The 25,299-nt window shown below is 43.2% G+C and overlaps 1 protein-coding gene and 3 long non-coding RNA genes across 9 annotated transcripts; 3 read left to right on the forward strand and 1 right to left on the reverse strand.

The window, feature by feature from the left end:
• Positions 5,733-12,860, forward strand: LOC110431272. Of its 5 annotated transcripts, none has more exons than XR_002448713.1 (4): positions 5,733-5,858; positions 5,948-6,042; positions 6,881-6,927; positions 12,771-12,857. It is a non-coding gene; the product is annotated as an uncharacterized LOC110431272 (long non-coding RNA). The 5 variants fall into 5 exon arrangements; XR_002448711.1 differs by lacking the exon at positions 12,771-12,857 and adding an exon at positions 8,859-8,982 and having other exon boundaries at positions 5,735-5,858; XR_002448712.1 differs by lacking the exon at positions 6,881-6,927 and having other exon boundaries at positions 5,738-5,858; positions 12,771-12,860.
• LOC8068762 (probable sulfate transporter 3.4) lies at positions 10,588-16,571 on the reverse strand. Its single transcript, XM_002437767.2, has 10 exons — positions 15,628-16,571; positions 15,412-15,460; positions 15,058-15,265; positions 14,749-14,920; positions 14,513-14,578; positions 12,457-12,564; positions 12,210-12,326; positions 11,385-12,075; positions 11,186-11,262; positions 10,588-11,054 (listed from the first exon to the last, which is right to left on the reverse strand). The coding sequence occupies exons 1-10, from the start codon at positions 16,042-16,044 to the stop codon at positions 10,914-10,916; spliced, it is 2,046 nt and encodes a 681-aa protein (XP_002437812.2). The 5' UTR covers positions 16,045-16,571; the 3' UTR covers positions 10,588-10,913.
• LOC110431271 lies at positions 11,959-12,741 on the forward strand. 2 transcript variants are annotated; one of them, XR_002448708.1, is made up of 3 exons: positions 11,959-12,052; positions 12,212-12,276; positions 12,488-12,741. It is a non-coding gene; the product is annotated as an uncharacterized LOC110431271 (long non-coding RNA). The 2 variants fall into 2 exon arrangements; XR_002448707.1 differs by lacking the exon at positions 11,959-12,052 and having other exon boundaries at positions 12,188-12,276.
• Positions 12,856-13,286, forward strand: LOC110431270. The gene is made up of 2 exons (XR_002448706.1): positions 12,856-12,947; positions 13,031-13,286. It is a non-coding gene; the product is annotated as an uncharacterized LOC110431270 (long non-coding RNA).

The following is a 25,299-nucleotide window of genomic DNA, read 5'->3' on the forward strand; positions in this document are numbered from 1 at the left end:
ACCTATCTGGATATTGCTGTGAAACATGCATCCCTCATTTTGCTGCTGAGTGGCAGTTAAAGACTGCTGTATGGCATGTTGGTCAGACTAATTGCTAGGATCCTGTTGCATGGATTCTGCAGGTGCTGGAGGCACATATTGATTTGCCTGAGCTTCAACATCATTGGCCTGTGCTTGTACTGCTATCAAGTTCTGTCCTGCTGGTTCAATAGAGTGTGCCAACTGTGGACCAGCTTGATTCTGTGCCAGGTTAGGGTCAACAGTGTCTGGGGAAACCCCCCTCTGCCTGTTACTGCTTTCTCCTTGTTCCAGATTACTGATATGACTGGCTCCAATGTGCCCAGTTTGATTTAGAGTCAAGTTATGTGCCACATTGGTTGGGTAATTGCCCCTCTGAGCATTACTGCTTTCGCCTTGCTCAAGGTTGTTGAAATAGCTCCTAGCACCAAACTCCTGTTCAGGGGAGCTCTGGAGCTCGTCACTGTTCATGAGTTCCTCTTCATCTACCTGCATGACAGGGAAGTGAGTTGGCATCTGGAATGGCTCCTCTTCTGGTTCAGTCATAGGCATTAAAGCACGTGGCGGGTTGGCAATCTGAAGCACCACATCTTCCTGGTCAATCCCTTGGGCAGGGTTGATGATCATTTCCAGTGGGTCTATCATATCTGGAAAGTCGTTGAGGTCTTGGTCCAAATGTTGAAGGGGGATGTTGAGGTTCAGCTGTTGCGGCACCTGAATTCCTGCTGGTCCCGGCAACTCATGGTCTTGATGCTGCTCATTCTGATTGTCTTGTTCTTCGATATTCTGACCATTATCTGGCACAGGTGCAAGCAATGGCTGTCCTAGACCAAAAAAGTCAAACATTGGAGGACCACCATCAGGCGGAGGTGGAGGGACCTGCTCCTCATCCGGAGGCATGGGGCCAATGAACTCATGTTGGAGGATCTCGCACTGGACTGACCAAGATTGACCGTTGAGACCCAGCCCATCTGAGAACACTGAAAAGTGTGGAATGTTCTCCAGATCCACGACTCTAGCCTTAACTAAGAGTTTGGACAGGTCAGTGGTGTCTGCCTCTGTTTTATCCTTGTGCCAATCAATAATCCTAGCAAAAGGCCCAAGACAGCTTTCAATGAACTCATCCTCCCAGTAATCCTCCGGTAACCCTAGCATCATGACCCAGCATTCATGATTAAATGTGAGACTTCTCCAATTTCTACCCTGATTGTGCTTGACAAAAGTAAAGTGTGATCCACCATATAGATGCGGGCTATCAGATACCATCCTATCACGATCATACTCATGTTCAAATCTGACAAAAGCCTGGCCCAAGGGACACTTCTGAACTTCACTAACCCTAGCCCTTCTGCTAGCACAGCATTCTCTAATGACTTCCTCAACAACTGGAAAATGGAGGACATTACCAGGAATCGGATGGATGGTGACAATAGCCAGATCTTCATTCCTTGGTCTTGGCCTTCTGTGCGCCATGGTTCTGACCATCATACCCCGTGGCTTGAACAATGCCGGATTGGCTCGCTGGTATGCCATGATCGGTGGCACAATATCTGGAGGAGTTGGAGCAGAGTGTTGAGATGGGTGTGGCAAGCACTGAACTGGCTGGGGTTTTGTTGGTACGTTGTTAATGCAGTCAGCCGGGGGGATAAAGGTGGGAGCGCAAGAGTCACCGGACGGCCTGAAAATTGGGTTCACCGTTTGTTTGCCCGCTGCAATGTGGACCTCCTCTTCTCTTGTCCCACTGTCCAGGGTAAGTGGGCTCTGAAGGGCGATTTCTATTGGCTCCGCCCGCGGCAGCCTCTGGGAGGTGTTGGTCTGCTGGCCGACCCAAGCCCCGAAGAGCTGAAAACCCTTTGACTGTTTTGGCGCACAGTTGGCCGGCCCAAGACGTACGTCTGAATTGTGAACGTTGAGCCTTAATACGGTGTCGCAAAGAACCGGCCCATTATCTGATTTTCCCCAGAATTGCTGAGATCTGCAATGAGTTGCAATATGTCCCACTTCACGACAAGCGAAGCATCTGATCCTGGATTTGCACAGTGCCCTAACATGATGTGGAGAAAGACAACGCGAGCAAAATCCGGGTCTCAGGGCTGAAAAGAGATTTGCAGTGTGCTTCAGAGCTGAAAAGGTGTTATTTGCAGGACTGGTTTGACCCCCTAATGCACTGTTGTTCAAATTCAAATTGTGGCTTCCTCGGACCATGGGATTGCGAAGAACTGAGCCAATGGGCTGCCTGTCTCTTGCAATGTTACCTTGCGGCTCAAGAACGCGGTGAACGTGTGTTCCAGATCGGCGAGCCATAGGAACACTGTTTGCACCGGTGAGAAGGTTGCTCTTTACAGCTTGTGCAAATGAAACTGAAGGCTTCACCCGGCTACTATGGCTCTCTGATTTCCGAGAGTGCCTCTGAATTTTAGTCCATGAAGCAACTTCTTCAGAGCAGAACAGAGACCATTCACGTTTCCAGTTCGGTCCACCCATCCCCCAAAGGTGGAAGAAAATTTTGTACTCAGAACACTCAAAAGAACGAAGAGAGACAATGTGAAAACCGACCTTTTTGGAAGAGACAGAGAAACGAAAAACCCGATCATTCAAATGGAGAACATCAAAGTCTGCTGCATAACCACCGATCGTTGCTTGAATGACAGCCCCCACCGAAGCAGCAGAGAGACGGAGTTTGCAATGTCCAAAGGACGCAACAAGGAAGAAAACATGGCTTCTCGAGACAGGGGAGACAGAACAGTTGAATCTACTGCGAATCAACTTTTGAATGGAGATCCCCGGGCGAGGATTAAGAGAAGAAGGATCCATACCCGCAGCAGAGAGTTGGGAGACCCGGGGCAGCGATGCTGAGGCAGCTGGTCGTACTGTGTAGGCAACACAGTGCGTCCACCAGCTTCAGATGTGACGGCGTCGGCGACATGAAGCAGAGGAAGCAGTATCCGGAGCTTGGGTGGTTATGGACTCTTCCGATCGTCGGCAGCTGCAGCGGCGGCGACTGTCGGTGCCCATATCCACGAAGACAAGGCGTGGCCAGATGGCCGGCGAGGCAGGGCCGGGCGGCCGGTGCGGCGAGGCGCGCACCGCCAAGCTTTGCTCGCTCCCGCAGTTGCCCGTGGGCCAGTGACTTCAACGCCGGCGTCCAGCGACCATGGGCAACCGGCGACGCAGCGGGTGGTAGCGTGGCGCTGGATCTGGAGTGACGTGCCCCCAACACAGTAATATTACTTGACGATTATAGTGCCATACAGAATTACAGTACATAGGTGGCTGGCGGCTGCAGCTGCACTACTACATTATTGCACACCACCTGGTCCTTTCTTCCCCCCAGCTGCTGCTGCTGCTGCCGGAAATGGAACGAGTGGCTGGCTGTTTCGGATGCGTCCAGCAGTCCAATATATATATATATATATATATACAAAATATTCCGATCAGCAGCATATATACATCACGTTCAATTTCCTTTTGGAATGCTGATCAGATCAGCATTAATTATTCAGTACTCATGCTGAGACGAAAGCAAGCAAGCCGCATGCATGCAGCGCGAGCAACCAGACATGCAATTCATCAGTGATGATGCCACGGCCGGCTGACTCGGTCGCTCCCTCACTCTCGACATGCATGTGAACTGAGCCGGGCGGCTCCCTCTCCAATCAATCATTTTGAGCTCACGGAATACATTCAGTGGGTCAGTGACCGTACCGATGCCTTGAAAGTTCAGAACGACTCGTAAGTCGTTATTAACTGCACGTTTCGTGGCTTCAACCGATAAATTAAAGAACGGCCGGAGAGAGGAACCAGCTGGACGGTCCAGCATTCAGACCAAAAGGTTAAAAAAAAAAAGGTGATCCGAGACGTGTGTATACCGGGCCAACCGGCCATGCACTCAGCAGTCACCACACATCGTGCGCCCTGCTCTGTACATCATGCGGCAGTGTTGCTGGCGTGGCATGCTGATGACCGTAGGAATTTTACAGAAATCATGCAGGAATATCATAGAAATAGGTTCAATTTCTTTAGCTCCTAGCTAGTGTCAATAATAGAGACGTAATTCTTATCCAATTCCCACTAGAATATTTAAGCTTATTTGGAACCAACGATACAAGATTGTCCCAATTTCATTGATAGAGAAGAGACTTTTCACATCCCAGCTAACCTCTGCAGGTTTACGTATGCCTAACCACTGTTAACGCTAAATGTCATGCCTTTGCCAAAATTCAGCTGGACGCCGCTTTCTTGATTTGTCTATATGTTTCTTGTGTTCGAAAATCTTTGACTTTCATTTTTTCCTAATTTCTCAATTAGCGTTATACAAAGAGCATTGCCAAACGGACTCTAAAATAAGCAAGGGTGATTCTTATAGACAAACTACTACAAAGAGCATTGCCAAACGGACTCTAAAATAAGCCTTCACGTATAAAAAAAAACGTAAAGATGATGATCAATTGTTGATCTAATAATCTCGTGTGTCACGAAGTTGATTGATATCATATACCATGCCACGCTGATACAACGAAGTCCAAAGGTCGAATGGAATTCAAAAGAATGAAAAAGGACAAACGTTTCTTCCACAAACACAAGAAAAAAAAGAAATAAAGAGGAACTTTGACCTTAAAACGTAAGCAGCGTGTGCATTCCCCTCCTCCTCCCCCCCGCCCCCCTCATGTTAAGTTAGCTTTTACAAAGGTTTACATACAATCTTAGATTGTGGTTTGTCAAAAGAAAATCTACTAGAATTTTAGATTTTGTGAGTGGATTTAGTCATTCAACGAGACCTGGGTGCCATCTTATACTTTAGGTAACATTTCGACATCCACAACAAAAGTTTTGTACTATCGATCCCAAATTAAAGGGCTTGTGCTCCAGGACCAGACAAGATCTTGAACCAAATTATATATAAGGGTAAGCGGTTTCTTTAGCCAAATTAAATGAGATATAGTACTAATTCTTCTACATTAAAATATGTAGAAAATTATAGGCATGTAGTAATAGGGACACACGAGATGTGTAAGTGTGATGTATGCGCATAGTGATGTGTGTGTGCCTTTATACATCAACTTATTATAGTCACAAAGTAAATGAATAAAATTACTTTTTTTAATAAACATATGAGAAAATGAACAAAATTAAACTAGCCATCAACCCTGCTCTAGCATGAGCTTGAACCATCAGAGACATAAGTATTAGAAGTTCCTATTTAATACCTAGAACTTATCAAAATTACTTATTTTGTGCACTCACTTTATGTTTATGCAATACCAATATACTCAGGAGAAATATTATGAAATACCATGTTTCCACCTAGTAGTTCATTTCCGCCACCTTTTTTTTTTGTAATGGCTTGTTGGGAAGTATTGGCCGGAGGACACATGGCCATAGACTATTGTAGTTAACTCAATGGCCACCATTTTGTACACCGAGGAGTGAATGTTTATATTATTAGACACGTACCAACATAGCCTCAAATTGACAACACAAGGTTCACATTTCAAAATTCAGAGCAAAGAAACACATGGACATTGCCTAGTATGGAACACTACTCTATTAGCATTTGCTAGTTTTGGTGCTTCACCACCCTTCTATCTATTTGTGGGCGAATTTGCTGGCCGACCACAATTAGAGTTGGCGATAGATGCTATAAATACATTAAACCCGCTCGCGAAAAAAAACCTATAAATACATGCATTTAATTACAGGGTGTGAGACTGCTAGCTCTAGCAGATGCCATTCTTCGCTGCAAATATTCAAAATGTTCCTCAAGATTTGTTAGAAAATTTAGGGATAGGGCACCTTTGGAAGGAAGATGTAGTCTTTTGACTCCATGCATGGATATAGATGTAAGTACCACTCTATATATGCTGTAAGTGATAAACATGCTTTATCATCATTTTTTTGACCGAAATGCTTTATGATCATTGAAATGTAGCTGCTTGCATTATCGTGGCCTCGTTCTGGGTGCTCTTGCCACAACTGATGGTCCAGATCAAGCTGCTACCTCAGCTCAACATGAGTCAAGATAAAGTGCACTAATTACCCACTTGCTTTTGCATTATTCTCCTAGTCTTGAGATTAAGGCTAATAAGCTACCATTAAGATTTTTTATGCTAGGTTAACAAAAGAAATTCCTTCCCATTAAGTGGCTCATATAATAGGGTGCCTCTGTGATCAAAATTTTATATTTAGCAAACTATCATGCTCTTACCAGTGATTTGATCAGGCAATGTGTTTCGCATCCATTTCCCACTAAATTATTCAGAGTTGGAGAATAAATGCCTTCCGTAGTTCATTCGTAACAAAGCCCTTCCTCAGAGGAAAGCGACTATATAGCTGGGGTACTGGCCGGGTACACTCCATACGAACAGCATGTCTACACATTATGCCTGGCACATGTGTGGGACCCCAGTGCACAATACGTACACGTGGCAGTGGCACCCAACACTTATTACTAGTAATAAAATGATAAAAGTTTGTTTCATGATAAACAATGTCCAGGGGCCGGATATACACACACACACACACAAAGTGACCCTACACTAATCATTTCCCAGCATGTTAATCTCATGATTAAATACTTTTCTTTATTTACTGATGAGTGTTCATCAATGGAGAGAGATCCTACTGGCCAACCCACTAAACACAAATAAAGTGATCCAGGCCCAGGGAACTAAACCCCACCAATTGCGTGAGACCATGAACCATGCATTCCAGAATCCAACACCCAAGGGGGGAAAAGATATTCACCTTCCACCAGGGTGTTCTTTTACGTGAGTGATGATGAATCTGTCTCTTGTGTTTCTTTTGGAAACTGGGGTGGAGTGGATTCTCTTAAACAGTTTATAATAAAGCAGACTTGTTACAGGTTTCAATTAAGAGAAGAGGAAGACAAGAAACCAAAAATTCATAAAGGTTGAACTGAGAATCTTGTCTCAACTTTTTTTGTTTCAAGTATATGTGTAGGAAGCACTCATTTATATTTACTCATAAGCAACTTGGTTTTAATTAAATCCTCATTTATACCAAAAGTTCTTATGAGCCTTGTATGCATAGTTGTTGCTCGTGTATCCAGCAACATAGTCAGTGGTGGAGCCAGGAATTACATATAGAGGGGGCCAACCAAAAAATCCAACTTGTTAAAACTAAGCATAATCGGCGACCACCTAGCTTGATTTATTGACTTGGCGTAGGTGCTCGCATTTTCTATATGTATTTTAGGATCAAATGTGTTATTTTTCCGGTGGTAAACGACACAGCCTTAACAGAAAGATGTTTGAGATGATTTTGTAAACCAGCTTGAGAGACGTGTTTCTATTTTTCTAAGGTGCTTCTTAGTATTATCTAGTTATGTTTTGTATTCCCTCCATCCCAAATTATAAATCATTCTAAGAATTTTGGAGAATCAAAATAGAAAGAATCACAAAGATTTATGTCATCAAATAGTACCTAGTGGCACTTAGTGAAGAACCTAGTGGCACTTAGTAATAAGATAGTAATACTGTGAAAATATAATTAATGAAGAACCTAGTGGCACTTAGTTGATATCATAAGTATTACTATCTTATTGTATAAATTTGGTCAAATTTAGGATGCTTGGACTCTCTAAAATTCATAAAATGACTTATAATTTAGAATTGAGGGAGTACGATTTTACTATCTAAAGGATACTGATAAGTATATATAAAAAAATTGTTATATTTTTCTCTTAATATAAATAAAAATCATAAATATATAGTAATAAAAATATTTGTTGACACATGTTAGGGGGGCGCCATGGCACCTGCCAGCCCCCCTTGGCTCTGCCATTGAACATAGTCGAATTATGTTGGTGGTAGGTTATATATGGAATGGCACTTCAATTGACATGGTCCAGTTTCACATGCAGTCGTGCAGACATGCTATCCTAGTTTTTTATCATAAATAATTAAACAGAAGTTGTACCAATTAGTATGATTCTATAGTAATTTATCAGTAAATAGGATCCAACACTTTTCAATAGCGCTTACAAAAAGCAAATTCTCACAATTTCATCCACCACATCTTTGTCTCCCATCCAAACCCTTGTGCTGTGCACAATCATCCATCTTTTCCACTCTTTTTCCATAAACTTGGCCTCATATATAACTTTTTTTTGCAAGACTTGAATGGTCATGAAGACTACATTTTTAGATATGCAATGATAGATGCACATGTTATGGATCTACTATCGTAGATATGGATTAAAAATTTAGATTGCATTTATCAGATAAATCACATGTTAGATCAGAGTTGAGAAAAATTGTTGAGACATAAACCCAAGGTTTGTGGAACTACCTCACCACAAGGTTTAGATGTTTTTTTAGTTTCGTGCACCCTATGATATTAATCCATACCCCCAATAGTTGTTTGAAAATACATGCACAATTTTTTGAGATGGCATTTATTTATCAGTAACAAATGATTAATATATAGACTTATTTTTTTCCTTCTAATTTTCTATTTGGGTTTTCTTTTAAAAACCAAAAGCCTGGATTTCTTAGACATCACATTCTAAGAGGTAAGAACATATCCTCTTTTGAAAAACTTGGGTGGAGTGGATTCTCTTACAGATTCTAGAGCAGAGTTATTAATATGTTAGTCTAAGTGTAGTTTCTTTTGTTCCAATGGAGATTCCAATTTAAGAAAGGGCCGACATGAAACTAGAAATTCGCAAAGGTGAAACTGAGAATCAAGCTTTTTTTTTTCCCTTTCATATCTCTTTGTATGGAATACCTATTTTATCTTAGTGAAAGTAAAAACACTTATTTAGTGCAATGTAACTCCATGTTTTATGGGTTTAAAATCTGAGCCTTGATTTTTTGTAGTGATTGTCACGTATCAAGCCAACAATGCAGCACTACAGGTTATGTTATTGATCTTGTCATATTGGAGTATATAGAGTCGTGAGAATCAAACTCTAGTGGTCGACTGACGTCCACTTTTATCGGACATAGTCCAGTTAGGCAATGTGTTAGGACACTCACAATGCAGACTCTATCATATAGAGTCTAAAGTTATTTATTACCTCGAACAATGTGGACTTAGAGTCTAAATAAGACTTGGAGTCTTATTTTTTCTACATCTTTCTTTAATAAATATACTGTCACATCAGCAAAATATGATAAATAATATGTAATTAATTGTCTTGGACTCTGTGATAGAGTCTTGCATTGTGAGTACTCTTATGTCTTTGTTTGTTTTACATATCAAACAATAGGATTTTGTAGCAGATTATCAATAAAACCGAATCAGAAAGGCTTTTCATCAGTTTTCCAAAAAGCATATTTCGCCAATCACATAGAAATTAACCACCGCTCCTTTATCTCCCAACCAAACACCTACGCTAATGCACACTGTATCTCTTTTTCGCCCCCCACTGAAAATAGACCTATCTTATTCTATTGCAAAAAAGTCTATTTTTATGATAGGACATATAATAGAATATAGTTATTATTAGTTAATAGAATTTTGAGTATGTAATTTAAATCCCATTATATTAGTTAACTGATTTTTCTTCTATTTGTGTTTTCCTTTAAAATCAGAAGCCAAACTTTCTTAGACATCACATTCTAAGAGTTATGAACATATCCTTTTCGAAAACTTGGGTGGACGAGTAGATTCTTTTACATATTCTAGAGCAGAGTTGTTAATACTTTAGTCTATTGTAGTTTCTTGTGTCTCAATAGAGATTCCAATTCAACAAAGGGCCGACACGGAACCTGAAACTAACAAAGGTAGACTGAAAATCAATTTAGTTTTTTTTCCTTTCATATCTCTTTGTATGGAAACACTTATTTTATTTTAGTGAAAAAAGAAACACTTATTTACTGAAATGTAAGGTTTCATGGGTTTAAAATCTGAGTCTTGCATTTTGTTGTTGTTGCCATGTATCAAGCCGATTATGTTGTTGGTTGTTCTCTTGTCGTATTGGAGTATATGGAGGTGTAGGAATCAAACCCTAGTGGTTGAGTGACGTCCATTCTTATCGAACATGGTTTTATTTGACACAAGTTGCAAGTTATTCCCCATTTTTTCACCGATCCAACGGCCAAATTCTATAGCAGCAATTTGCTGATAAACAGAATCCAAGACTTTTTATTGGCTCTTCCAAAAAGCAGATTCCGAGAAAGCATGCACAAATTAACTATCACTGATCCACCACTTTGTCTTTCAACCAAACACATGTTTCTACGCATACTTCCTCTTTTCCACCCCTCTCATCTAATGATCTAAGGCCTTGTTTACTTACAAAATATTTTGCAAAATGTGAATAATACTAATTTCGTTTGTATTTGACAAATATTGTTCAATCATAAACTAACTAGGCTCAAAAGATTTGTCTCGTCAATTCCGACCAAACTGTGTAATTAGTTTTTATTTTCGTCTCTATTTAATACTTCATACATACGTCTAAAGATTCGATGTGGTGGAGAATTTGAAAAATTTTGCAAAATTTTTGGGGAACTAAACAAGGCCTAAGAATAGACCCGGTGTCAGAGAAGTTTTAATTTTTCCTAGTGCAGAAGAAGAATATTTTTTTTCTAGTGCAAAAAGAGACTGAATTGCCACGGAGCAATTCCCGTTTCATTACTTGAAGAACAACTACAACAACAACTGGTCACATCCTTCAAAAACTCTTCCCCTCCCCTGCATCTGCATCGGGTCGGAGGAAGAGGAGGCGGCCATGCATCACCATGTTATTCGTCCTGCCCTACCACTACCATCAGTACCAGTAGTCTCCCTCTCCCCTAATGGCCGGAACACGATGTCATCCTCCTCCGAGAAGCGCTCGCTTCTTCTTCTTCTACTGCTGCTGCTTCTGCTGGTCAGAGGACCCCCTGTGCTCCATGCCCCCATCCACCTCAGGGTCAGCCGGCCGGTCAGGGCTGCGCCGCTTTGCATGCCGCCGCCGCGACGGCCTCCCCTACGCTGAAGAAGAGGCGGTCCGACCCGAACGTCTCCCCCACCGCCGAGTTGAATATCCTCTCCGCCACCGACCCCAACGGGTTGGCAAGCACCAGCTGCATTCATCCATGCATCCGGCCGGCAGATAAAATTCAGTCATTTTGATTGATTGATGGCAATCCAAATCGATGAACAGCAGCTCTATATATATATATATATATGCAGCAACATCAGCCAGCAGCTGTACCTCGATGCTTCTTTTGTCCAGGACTTTCTTCAGCTCCGACAGCGCGTCCAGACCGCTCGTGTCGATCGCCGTCACGGCTGCAAGAATCGAACAAGATTCCATCACACGATGACATGAAGCTAGTGAGTAGAGTACCTTAACATAACTGATCAAGTTCGTCCATGGCGCTATAGCTAAGCTAGCTAGCTAGCTCACTCACCGCTCATGTCGAGGACGACGGATCGGATGGAGGGGAGGTTGGACTTGAGCGCGCGCTCCTCCTCGTCGCGGAGGAACCGCAAGACCCGCTCCACCAGGTACATGGAGTTGGCGAAGTAGATGGCCGACTCGACGCCGACGACGAGGAACGCCGGCACGCGGACGGCTTCCCGGTACTGCGCCACGCTGCGGTAGCTTTGCGTCCCCGGGACCAGGCCTTCCACCACCAGGTTCGGCCGGGTCACCTGGAGCAGGATCTTGAACAGCGAGATGCCGACGGCGATGGCGAGGCCCATCTGCACGGACACCAGGAGCACGCCGAGGAACGCCGACACGCAGGCTAGGAAGTCCAGCTTGTCCACCTTCCACAGCTTGGCGGCGCCGCGCACGTCGATCAGCCCGATCACCGCCGTGATGATGATCGCCGACAGGATCACGTTGGGAGTGTAGTGGAACAGCGGCATCAGGAACAGCAGCGTCACCAGCACCATCGCCGCCATCACGATGTTGGAGACGGCTGTCTTGCACCCCGCGCTGTAGCTCACCGCCGACCGGGAGAAGGAGCCCGTCGTCACGTAGCAGGAGGCGCAGGAACCGGCCATGTTCATGATCCCGATCGCCATCATCTCCTTGTTCCCGTCAACCTGGTAGTTGTTGATGGATGCGAAGGTTCTGCCCACTGCAATCCCTTCCTGCATTTTTTTTTTCGAAATAACAAATCTCCTTCAGCTAGCTAGCTGGGTCAAAACCAAAACTTTCATGAATTTTGAAATCAAAATCACAAATTCACATCGCCGGAGGGCAGTTTCATGGAAATTTGTCTTACAGTTAAGGATAAGATGCCTGTCATGACCCCTGTTTTGATCGCCAGCGCCACGTTGGAGCCACTGAAGGTGAGCATGTTCGCTGAAGGAGGGTTCACTCCCCTGGGGAGGATGCCAATCTGTGTTTTTGCAGAAAGTGAAAACATTTTGTTAAGAAAAAATATATTTAGTTTACAGATGAATTAACGAATAATGATTGGTGAGGTCTGAAGGGAACTGATTCAGATTGGCCATACTGAAGATACTTACAACACTGATGCTGGGGGATTTCCACATGTAGGAGAGAATGGTGGAGATGATCACTGACGCCAGGGGAGCACCTGCTGCTACCAAGAAAAGCTTTGGATTCTTTTTGCTCTGAAAAAAAATACAGCGAACAAAATTAGCGGTTGATAAGTTTGTCTGTCATTCAGTGCTTTTATAATCTCAACTAGACAAAATAGATAGATTTGTGTACTGTAAATTACTAGTAGATACTAGATTTTTTATAGGAGTATAAATAAATAAATTATGAAAAAATCTGTTGATTTTGGAGCTCCCACTGATTTTTGAAGATTTCTCAGGCATGGCCCCAGCAGAGTGGAGTTCTCAGACTGACACTTTTAATCATATCATACCAAGCGACAAGGAGCGGCGTCCTTCTTAAGCAATTTTATCTGCAGCTAGGCTAAAGAGTGATGAAACTATAGCCACTTGTCATGAGTGATGGCGAATCATTTACAGTCGCAACTCTCATGAAGGTGCTTGTCAATCAATCCTTTCTGGAGATTTTGGTGATATATCATGCACAGATGGCTATGACCAACTTGCTGCATATTAACAGGTGACACATCAGAAGCCAAATCAGAAGCATTCTCCCCAAAAAAGAGCATTGGGCGAGGTTCCACTGGTGCATTGTCAGAATAGATTCTAAAGCCACAAGCACACGTCTTACTCATCTGATCCATGTGGTTTAGCCATGTGAATGCTTGCTAACATTCTATCTACACAAACAATTGGTACTTGCAAGTTCACACCAGACTATAACTATTCAAAACAAAGTGCTGCTGCAAATTAAATACATGTGTGCTTCAGCAATATATGTTTGGTTCCCCCTCCAGTTCCTTTCAAAAAAATATATGTTTGGTTCTTAATTATTTACTTAAAGAAAACAGTGGTGCTTTTGTTTAAAATAAAAATGAAAGAAATGATGCTTTAAACTATTCCCAGTTTATAAATACACAACCTTAAAGAGGAAACACTTTTTGGCACCATGTTTCAGTCCATTGATAGCTACCTTGGAAGATTAGGCCTGGGTGAGGACAACTTTTCTTGGCATACCAACTGTTTTTCTTTAAGGACACTGCATAGAGCACAACTAGCTTGGGTAACTAACTGAAACCGTTCAAAACATCCTAAATTAGGGAAACAGGCCATGCTGTTTTTTTTGTTATAGAAAATATTTCTTTTATTGCGACAATGTGTTGAACTTAGGGGTTCTATTTGCAATAAGGTAGATGGATATTGAAAGGAGCTATTTTTCTTTTTTAGTGGGGTGGTGAGGGGATATATGTCAACATTACTAGGTCCCAAGAAGCAGGAGCTAACTCTTAATTAATCACCCCCATGAATTATTGGACATTTCTTAATTAAACTACATATATATGCAGTGGAGTCAAAAATTCCCTGTTAGTGGCAGGCACCCTTCGGGCCCCTCCATGAACTCAGGGTTTGAATCACCACCTTCCCTTTTTGCAGCCCCATCTTTCCTAGAAGCTAAGCTAAGCTACCTGTCCATCCATACACCATGGTCAGAAAAATCGTAGAGAATTTTGCCGACTGATGATTAACCAATCAATCTAACTGCATCTGCCCTTTTTAATTTAAGAAAAAAGTGACAGAGATCAGATTCTACCCGGTTTAGTTTACACCGGTCGGTGTCGCGGGAGAAATGCGAAACCACTTGTACAAACGGTCCGTGTGACATTTTGTATGTGCGGCCACTGTTACCCCAGCTAGCTAGCTTCATATCTCTGTTACTACTAATAGTAATCAGTTGTTTAATCTTGGCAATTTCATTTCTTGCCTTTGTTCTTTTGATGAGGATTGTGATAACTAATTAGACCTTGTTCACTTTGTGTTGGATGTGAATTAGAATAGTACTTGAACTAAATTCCACCTCATTACACGCGGATTAAGGTGAACCTGACAACTCTGAACAAAGCCGTATTATGGAAATAGAATCATGTAACTAGTTCTGAAGAAATATATACATAGTAAAGGTGAAGAATGAATAGTTAATCAAATGAGAAATTAAAGAGCTTACGATTTGGCGCGTGAGGAGGAGGATGGCGAGGAAGGCGGTGCCCATGACGATCGTCTGCCATTTCCACTGCACCGACCGATCGTTGGCATCAGCGTGACGAGCAATTGTGAGAGGGAACGAGGACGATTTGTTGCGTAGCTGGTGAATTTTATACCAGACGCAGACAGGCTTGCTGCTCTGTCGTCATTGCCGGCCGGCAGGCGACGACAGAGCACCGAGCACGAGGGCGTACGTACCTCGTCGTGGCGGTTGACGACGGAGCGCATGACGTCGACGAAGCCCATGTGAGAGGTGAAGTGCACGATGCCGAGCAGGCTCTTGAGCTGCTGCAGCGACACGATGACGGCGGCGCCGCCCATGAAGCCCGTCAGCGTCGGCTTGGACAGGAAGTCGACGATGAAGCCCAGCCTGCGATGCATATGGACATGGACGTGAGCTGCTCTGCCTTGTCTACCGCGGCGCGGCCGATGGAGATCGCCGGCGGCAGATAGCGCCACCAGCCAATGGAACAGTGTCGTTGTTTGTTCATGCAGAATGGCACCCACCTGAGGAATCCCAGGGACGCCTGTAAGGCGCCGGCGAAGAAGGTGGCGGTGAAGGCCAGCTGCAGGTACAGGATGGGCTGCTCGTCCGGCGACACGGCCTCCCGGAGCATGGACCCCATCACCAGCGACGCGATGGACACCGGCCCCACCGCCAGGTCCCGCGAGCTCCCCAGCAGCGAGTAGATGAGCGGCGGCACGAAGCTGGAATCTGCTTGCAATTGCATGCATGCATGCACAAGGTTACTTATTATTCGAGATTCATTCGTCAAGACAACCAGCAGAGATTGAGATTTTCTCCTACGAAATTATTGCAGGCAGGAGCAAGAGAAAGAGAAGGAAGACGAAGAAACTCACATAGGCCAATGATCGGCGGCAGGTTGGCGAGCTTGGCGTAGCTGATTCCCTGCACGGCGACGGCGACCGTGTTAGAGTGAGTTATGGCGCGCCGCACGCCGGCCGGCCTATATTCTGGGCAGTGCCATAAAAAACCGTGCCAAACGTAGCTAGGAATTGAATGAAGGCGCGAAGAAGCAGAGGGAGGCCAGGAAGGGAAAGCAGAGGAGCACGTGCCTGCGGGATGGCGAGGCTGGCAATGGTGAGGCCGGCGATGAGGTCGGAGCGGAGGAGGGTGGGGCTGTAGGCGGACCCCCACTGGAAGATGGGGAAGAAGTACTGCAGCGCCAGCACCAGGCGCCGCGCCGACGACTGGTTCTTGAACTGGTGCAGCGGGTCGTCGGGGAAGAACACCTCGGCGAGCCGCTGCCGCAGCGCCTTCGCCACCGTCCGCCGCTCCGGCACCGACACCTTGTGCAGCTCCAGCACCGACGCCGACGCCGTGCCCTGCCGCGACACGGGCGCGGCGGGACGAGCCGAAGCCGGCGCCGGCGCCGGCGGTGGCGCTGCCGCCGCCGCCGCCGAGGCGGTGGCAGGGGGCGGCGGCGCCTCGACGTCGTACGACAGGCTGTCCACCTTGTTGTTCGCAACCATGCCGGCTGGCTGCTGGTCAATCGCTAGCTTCTGGTCGATGGCGTGCGTGGTCCCCGCTGGTTTATCGCCGGCAACGGCGGGCGGTGAGCCGGTGACCGAGGCGCGCGCGCGCGTGGGCGGCCTTGTCGATTTGGGATTTTAATTCGTCGTGCCCTGATGGCTTTCCTGCTGCAACGGCAGGGGAGTGAAGAAGGAGGAGGGAGAGAGGTGTTTGTTGTTGCCCGCTTGTTGGTTTGCTGGTTGCCTGGATGGATGGATGGATTCTTGCGGAGGAGGACGACGACGCCGCGGCGCCTTTTATAGGAAAGGGGAGGAGGGAGACGGAGGCCGGAGGCGGGAGAAGGCAGAAGCAACCCCGGTTTGGACCACGGTCGACGAGTGAACCAACACAAGACAGGAGCAGACAAGAGCGACAGAGACTACTTACTGGTGTTGGTTGATTTTGGGGGGGCGCCTATTACTGGCGAAATCGTCTTGGAGAATTTGAGGCATATGGATGCATGGAATTTAATGGAGGATTTGCTTCATCTCTTAATTTTTCTTAGTATTAATTAGTATAGATGGTATAAATCAAAGAGAGGTGTTGACTTCACTTTTGGAGGTGTTCGGTTTCGAGACTTTTTGAGAGGTTGGATTTCTCCAACAAGAGAATATTCCTCGTAGATGCGGGTTTAAACGGTTACTCAAAATCGAGCAGACCGAACCAACTCACTTTGTCGCACGGTGCGGGCGTGGACAAGGGGGGTGGTGGCACGGGCCATTGTGTTCACATGTGCAGGTCGACCGAATGGCCGTTTGCGCATGCAAGCTGGTATGAGGGTGGCAGGCGCAGGTGAGATCTGTTTTAGATCTAAAATGTTTTTAGATTTTGACATACTAACACTTTCTTTTGTATTAACTAGGCTCAAAAAATTCGTTTTCATAAATTACAAATAAACTGTGCAATTAGTTAATTTTTTATCTATAGTTAATGCTCTATATATGTGCCGTAAGATTCAATATGATGAGTAATCTTAAAAAGTTTATAGATTTTGGGGCAAACTAAAGAAGACAGCAATGCTCGGGTTGAGGAGGGCGTATTTAAGCAGCCAGTTGGAGCGTAGAGTTTCATGAACATTAAATATGTTGATATGACACTATATTAATGAAGAGAGAGATGATAATAGTTTCATAGAAGTAGAAAGATTTTCACGAGGATAAAACTCCTTTGCACTGTTTTTAAAATATGGATGCGTTGGAAACTAGGTCAAAATGACCTTAGATACTTTCTTAGTTTGCACTATTTGTCCATAGATCAACTGTCTGCATTCGGAGGCATTAATTAAGAAATAAAAAACCCATTGAGGGTGTATCCTCATTAAATAAAACAATAATTAAGGAAATTGAGTGGATAAACTACAACAACTATACTCTTTGACTTCTTTGGTGGTCAAATATTTTAAAACATATATTCTCGTGAGGCTTGGACAAGCATGGTTAAACAAGAGAGCAAGGGAACAAAAACGTGTCCTCAACAATCTAACCTTAAGGGCACTCACAATGCAGACTCTATCATAGAGTCTAAAATTATTTATTACCTCGAACAATGTGGACTTAGAGTCTAAATAAGACTTGGAGTCTTATTTTTTCTACCTCTTTCTTCAATAAATATGGTGCCATATCAGCAAAATACCATAAATAATATATAATTAATTATTTTAGACTCTGTGATAGAGTCTTGCATTGTGAGTGCCCTAAGATCACTATTATTTTGCCTCTCTCTTTTCTTAATGCTAATTTTGTTTTCTCCCTTCAATTAAATTCTTTCTTTCTAAACAAATGAATCCCTAACATGCATGGCCCGTCTTTACTTGGTAGTCTCACTGTTCACAAAAGAATATAATTCTCACTCTTCGAAAAGTCAAACGGTTTAAACTTTGATTAAACTTATATAAAAGTGTGCTAACATTCTTTATGATATAAAATAAGTACAATTAAATTAGCTATAGAATATATTTTTATAATAAATGATTTAAATACATAAATATTTATATTATTCACTATAAATTTAGTCAAACTTGATAGGCGTGGATCCGATATGGGCAAAAAAGATTATACTCGGTATATGCCCTGATTTAATACATGCATGTAAACACGCGAAGTTAAAAAGTAAAGTACTAGTTATTTGAGGCATATATGGAAGGATGCACACGACTTGAATTATAAAATATGAAAGAAATGTGGTGCTGACCAACAAAATAAATACTAATTAACTTGCGATTTCCATATGAGCAAGTTTTCATGCTACGAGATTCATAAAACCCAACCTGTTAACTGCCGCATTGGTGTAGAAGCCTTATTTTCTAGGTTGACATACTATTTTTATTGACAATTATAGAGTAAAAAAGAAATTCAAACTATCTACAGTGTCGCACACTCACACGCCCTCTACCGGTAACTTGTCCACTTGGGTCAACTCTCTCACAAAATAACAAGTTCATCCGTCAACTATTAGAGATAGAATCAGTAGTTGACTGTACGCTGCATTGATCAATCACTGTGGTAGCAGGTCTAATGAGTATTGGGCCTACCTGAAAAATAACAAAGGCAGATATAAATTGACCAGATGATCTCAACAGGTTCATTACGCTTCTCCCTCTTATAACAAAGGCAGATATGGAAGAGCCTCCTATAAGATTAACGTTTTGTTCGTCTGTTGCTCCTTGAAACCACACATGACACCATAAAATTCAGAGTTTTTTTCCTTGAATTACTATAGAAACTAGGTGAATTCGCCGCGCGTTGCTGCGGGATTTTCTTAAAAATAAATCATTATATATATAGCACTACTATGCGGTATTTAGTCTATTATGTATGTACATATATGAATTTAACTTGTATGTATTTTATTGTATTAGATCTAGTAAAAATTGCTAAGCTAATATAAAACAAAAACTAATATTTGGTTACATTATAGAGGAATTAATTGGTGATGAAACAAATAATGTATGTACATGACTTGTATGTGAATATATTAAAGATTTAAAGTATTTCACATGATATAGATGAAATGGTTATTTTTTATAATTAATATGGAATGATATGGACTTAGTAGAGAATGATGTGGACATATTACATGAAGAGATAAAATATTTAGTGGGTCATTTAGTGGGAAATGATGTGGACACCTTGCATGAAGAGAGAATTCATCTAGTGAGGTTTAGCTTTATAAGAGTTATAGATAGATACAGACGTTTGTACAAGCAGGTCTCCTTGTTTGTTTGGCTACTAAGCTATAATAGAAAATATTATTGACTGATTTGTTGTGAGAGAAAAATACTCCTGAATGACTGACAGATTTAGCTGATAAGCTCAAACGAACATACTATCACTAACAAATAAAATTACATGAGACTACCCTGTCTATTTAGACACAAGAACATGCCATGATTGATAAATCGTAGCCTGACCAATGGAATTTCTGACGATTGTTGGTCGGCTTCCTTTTATTTTCCCAATTCGAATCTACTCCTTAGTACTCGCTCAGTTCTAAAACTAACTGCCGTTTTGAGTTTTATATCGCAAGTTTCGCGCAATATTTATATTTCTAAATAAATTTATTAAAAAACTAGATTCAATGATGTTTCAAGATACTAATTATGTATCATAGTAAGTTTTAATATTTTTTAATATATATTTAGTCAAAATTGTTTTTTAAAAAGTGAGAATAATAATTATTTTGAGACGTAGCGAGTACATAGCAGTAGACAGTAGTAAAATATTAAAAAAATCTCTCTCCTCTACTAGCAGTGAATCTGTCTCGAATCCAGTGCCACCCCTAGTAAAAAGGGAAGCAGATTCACCACTCTCGCAAAAACAAAAGGAAGAAACTCCTGGTGGAAGGTGAATACCTTTTTGCCCTTTTAGCTCTTGGATGGACGATGGATGCTGGGATGGCGGCCCACAATTGGTGGGGTAAGTTCACTGGATCACTTTGTGCTCATATGCTCAGTGGGGTGCCCAATTTTAACGGTCGTGTATATCCATCCGGTGGCCATGCTTAATTATGAGCACACAGCTTTGTTTAGTGAAAGTGCAGTATGTAGGGGAAGGATAGATTCCAGGGCGGCGTGTGTCCACGCCACGTGTGCACTGATCGATGGGCCCACATGTGTGGCGGGGCAAGTAACATGTGTAGGCTTTGGAGTTAGGAATGATGTTTGGAGCACACCCATGCTTGACCCATACATTAATTACTTTGGGAAAGGGGTGTGTTATTTTAACTAAAAAAATGAAAAGAAGCAAATGAAGGCATTCATTCCTTCTCCAAATATGATGCTATAAATAATGGCAGATGGATTATATTCACTCAAGATAGCTTGATATCTACTCGCGCTGATTATTCAGGAGTTCATTTGTTTAGTAATCTATTGTCAATCCATTTAAGTTAAAATACCCACATTAAATAAATTCTTATTTGGCAGACACTGATGTATCGTCCATAACATGAGGGAAATTGCAGAGTGACGACATGTTAAGGATTATCCATATGCTAGCACTATTATTGGAGTAGAAGGGTATATATATGGCACGGATGTTTTTATAATACCGTAACGAGTAAGATTATCTTAAGTAGAATCTATGGGGGAATGCAAAGCTAGCATTAAAAACTTAAGCTAAACAAGCATGCAACACCACTCCGGCGGAGAGTCGTAATTGTTTGTTCGGTGCAATATAATGCTACTTACTAGCTACACTTTCACATTTTTGGAGACATGCATGTTGAGCTAGCTAGTACCTTCTGAACCGTCAGTTGTGACATGAGCACCAAGAGCTAGCCATGATACCAACTGCTAACATTTCAATGACAAGGGACAACTATCACTTACCGCATAGAGTGGAACTTCCAATTATTCATCCTTGCAGTCAATAGCCTATATATACCTTCCTTCCAAAGGTGACCTATATGTACCTACTGCCCTACATTTTCTTGCAAACTTTGAGGAACATTTTGAATGAAGGTAACGAAAGATGCATGACCACCTTAGTGGATGGCCATGTGAAATGCATACACATATATATAGCGCCTATCGGTGTCACACCCATATTTTAAGAGCAAAATAGGATGCATAAAAGACTCATATGTGCCCCAGGAATAGTCGCACACATAAGTAGACAAATCTCAAATGTACCATTGCAGTGTTTATTACATAGCGGAATATAATAAATCACATAGTCTCATACAAAAATGATAGCATAAAGTAATCCACGCTCTCGACGGAAGCTCCACACAGGGACACTGTTGACTGGTTGACTCCAAACCTAGTACTCATAACGGTAATCCTCATTCCAGTCATCTTCATTATCATATCCTGAGGTGTTGGGAAATTGCAAGAGTGAGCACATATCATACTCAACAAGTATAACCAGGGGTTCATGAGGCTCAAATAGCTGACACTGGTTTGACTGCAGTTAGCTTTTAATAGTGGATAGCATGTTCATAATTAATGAGCAATTGTCAAGGTAGCATAAATAATCCATTAATCACATGATCAAGTGTAAGCATAATTAATCTCATAGCATAAACGGTAATCAAATGAACATAATAACATAATAAGCTCATCATCTTAATGTAGATGTCCCCAAGGCCGCTCCTGACCGTGAGCTCGGCTAGTATACCAGTTTTACACTCTGCAGAGGTTGTACATCTTTACCCATGAGTCATGATTTACCCTTTCGTCCGAGGGGATCAGCCTCTTAACCCACTTCCAAGGAAGGTCGGCAGGGATCACTATGAAGCCTTTCAAAGGTTTCGTCTAACAAGTTAGGGCCATTAGATTCACTCGGCAGGCAGATATAGAGCCCCTCTTCCATGGCACATAACCCGCAGCCTATACACACGGACAGAGGCCACACTATACCCAACGTGTCTAGCCATTCTTACGCCATTTAAGGTAACCGCTAACAAGCTAGAAAAAAGTCCTCATACTGAGCTAAAGCCAGAGCCATTATAGCCCTCATGGTTGCACTCTTATCCCGGGTGATCACGTACAGGCAAATCATCAAGTTACTAAAAAGTCATTTTTATCATTTATTACTTAACATTAATCTAGCCACAGGATCATGATCACAGAAATAAAATCCAAATGCTATACTTGCCTTGATCAAAGCTCTCCTAAGCCTGCTGGTCTTCAAATGCTTGAGCTTGAGCACCAACGTACAGCTCACCGTCTATTCCCAAACATCAATCAACAACACGCAATCCAATGGAGACAATCATACACAAAGCAAACAAGGTATAATTAGAACATTACACCAAACAGTGGTAAAACAAATATAAAAGTTTATGAAAATATTCTACGCAGCGCTACGATCACACAAACGTAAAGTTCACGACAATCGGAGTTAAAACGGAGAAGTTATGCATTTTCCAAGATTTCCTATAGAGAAATAATTAATTAAATAGTACCAGGAAATTAAAAAGTTTCAAAACAGTAAACTAATATTTCTATCATGTAGAGCATTTAAATACGAAGCTAACGCAATTCGAATGGGTCAAATCGGACTTAAAATGAGCATTTTATAACCAAAACAGTTTCAATGGCATTTCTGTAAATTCAGGAAAGCGTATTTTGACTAACACGATCGGAAATGCGTATTCCAATCAAGAAAACGTATTTCCCGAAAGGCGCTTGGACTGCGCGTTAAAATGTAAAACTTTCCAGGGGCTCTTAAACAAAAAGTGCAGCGAACCGTTTTCTTCTAATCTGGGCGCTTGGTTTTGGATCCTACGGTTGAGATCGCTCCGGGGAAAAACGGGCGGCGGGCCGGCCGGAGCTATGCCTTCTCACGGCGGCGCGCCATTGAAGCCGCCCTGGAGCTCGCCGTCGCACGCAGTTTCCGCGAAAACAAGCACGAAACGGAGAACAAAAAGTACCGGTGCGAAGAGAAGGGAGAGGCGAGCTCGCCTACGGTATTCTTTCGGCCGGAGATGGCTCAGAGAGGTGCCACTATGCGCGGCGGCGGAATCAACCCTCGGCGAGATCCAACTCGGTGTTGTGACGAGATTAGACGGTTTTCTTGGTGCATAGATGGAAAAGGGGTGCGCGGGCGAAGCTAGGAGCCTAAATAGGGCTCGGTTGGATGCGATTAGGAGGGAAATCCCGGGATATCGGGCTTGGCTCGATCCGGCCGAGTCCAACTCCCTCACGGCGAGAGGAAGGAGGAGAGCTGCGCGCTGACAAGTGGACCCGGGATGTCAGCGAGACAAAGAGAGAGGAGGGTGCGGGCTGGCTGGGCCACGGGGAAGGAAAGGAAATTGGGCCGAGACAAGGGGGAGGGAGAATGGGCCGCGGCTCCAACGGGAAAAAAAAGGAAGCTGGGCTTGCTGGTTTCCAGGGGTTTCCCCCTTCTTTTTTTTTCCTTTTTTTTTCAATTCTTTTTCCCAGGAGTTTTTGAGCAAAACAATTAAAATAAAACAGCACAAAAATAACTATGCTCCAGCATGAATGCAAAATCACATTTCAAACCTTATGATGATTTTTATTCTCCACAAAATAATTTATTTGCTATATCCAATGCCCAAAAAAAATACTTAAATAAAACAAATTACTTCCTATTAAATAAAATTCAAATTTTGGGTGTTACAATCGGCCGGGCCGGCAGCCCCCAATCGTGTGGTGAGTGAGGACGATGTGATATTAGAGGCCAATTTGGCAACATGAAACTGTCGGCCAGCAAATGCACCCTCAAAAATAGATACAAGAGTGGAGCACCAAAACCAGCAAATTAATGCTAATAGACTGGTAGGCATCCTCCATGATGTGTTCCATTACTTGATCAAATTCATCTTGTGCATTGTATCATCGGTCATGTTCTAAACAGCTTGCATGGATTCTCAATTTGGGGTTCTAGCTAGCTAGATAGGTGTATATATAACAAATAAACGTCCTCTTCTAGGTGTATGTAGGAAAAAGGAGCTGTCGAGTCACCCTAAATGAGGTCGATAACGCCACATATATGTTCCGGCCAATAACCAAAACAAACTAGATAGGTACATACAAGGTGAAACGCACACGTGTATCTTTGCTATGTACGGTTGATGTCCGTGCGTGGATGTGTGTGATTGCGTCTTGACTTAGCTGATAGCATGTGCTGATGTAGCTAAACACCTGAAAGGTCCTAATATGGCTAGAGGGGGGGTGAATAGCCTATTTAAAAATTCTACAAAATCACTAGAGCAAAAGATTAGTAAATAACAAAGCGAAGCTTTTTGCTCTAGCTCTAAAGGGGTGTTTGCAAGCCACTTACCCAACAATTCTAGTTGCTAAGATCTCTATGCATACAAGAACTAAGTCTCTACAAGTCAAAGTAAGCAACTAAACTAATTACACTAGTTTGCGGTAAGTAAAGATAAGATGAGATATTTATACCGCCGTGTAGGGGATAAACCAATCACCAATATAAACAATCAAGCACCGGGAGAATGCCAATCAAACACAATTGAGACACCGATTTTTCTCCCGAGGTTCACGTGCTTGCCGGCACACTACGTCCCCGTTGTGTCGACCAACACTTGTTGGTTCGGTGGCTAAGAGGTGTAGCACGAACCTCGTCCTCACTAGGACACCACAAGAACCCACCCACAAGTGAGGTAACTCAATGACACGAGCAATCCACTAGAGTTACCTTTCGGCTCTCCGCCGGGGAAGGTACAAGACCCCTCACAATCACCGGGAGATGGCCACGAACAATCACCAACTCGTGCCAAAGCTCCTCCGCTGCTCCAAGCCGTCTAGGTGGCGGCAACCACCAAGAGTAACAAGAAAACCACAGCTAGAACGATCCCCAAGTGCCACTAGATGCAATCACTCAAGCAAATGCACTTGGAATCACTCCCAATCTCACAAAGATGTTTAATCTATGAAGGAGATGAGTGGGAGGTGTTTGCTTAGGCTCACAAGGATGTCAAGTATGTTAGAATGCCAAGTGTGTGAGCCCCAAGCCGGCCAAACACGTATATATAGCCCCTCAAACGAATAGAGCCGTTGGCTCTTTCACTAGGCAAAAAAAAATCGGGATCACCGGACGCACTTAAAGGGGCACCGGACGCTCACAGGGAGCCACCGGACGCTCAACACCCAGCGTCCGGTGCTCAGCTAACCGCCATGTGTCACTAGCCGTTTGAAGTCGACCGTTGCCGCCAACGGCTACTGCGCACGCGCGCCTGCACAGCACCACCGCACGATGAGCACCGGACGGTCCGGTGCTCACCGG

Source organism: Sorghum bicolor, chromosome 10 (genome assembly GCF_000003195.3).
Source record: "Sorghum bicolor cultivar BTx623 chromosome 10, Sorghum_bicolor_NCBIv3, whole genome shotgun sequence".
NCBI lineage: Eukaryota > Viridiplantae > Streptophyta > Magnoliopsida > Poales > Poaceae > Sorghum > Sorghum bicolor.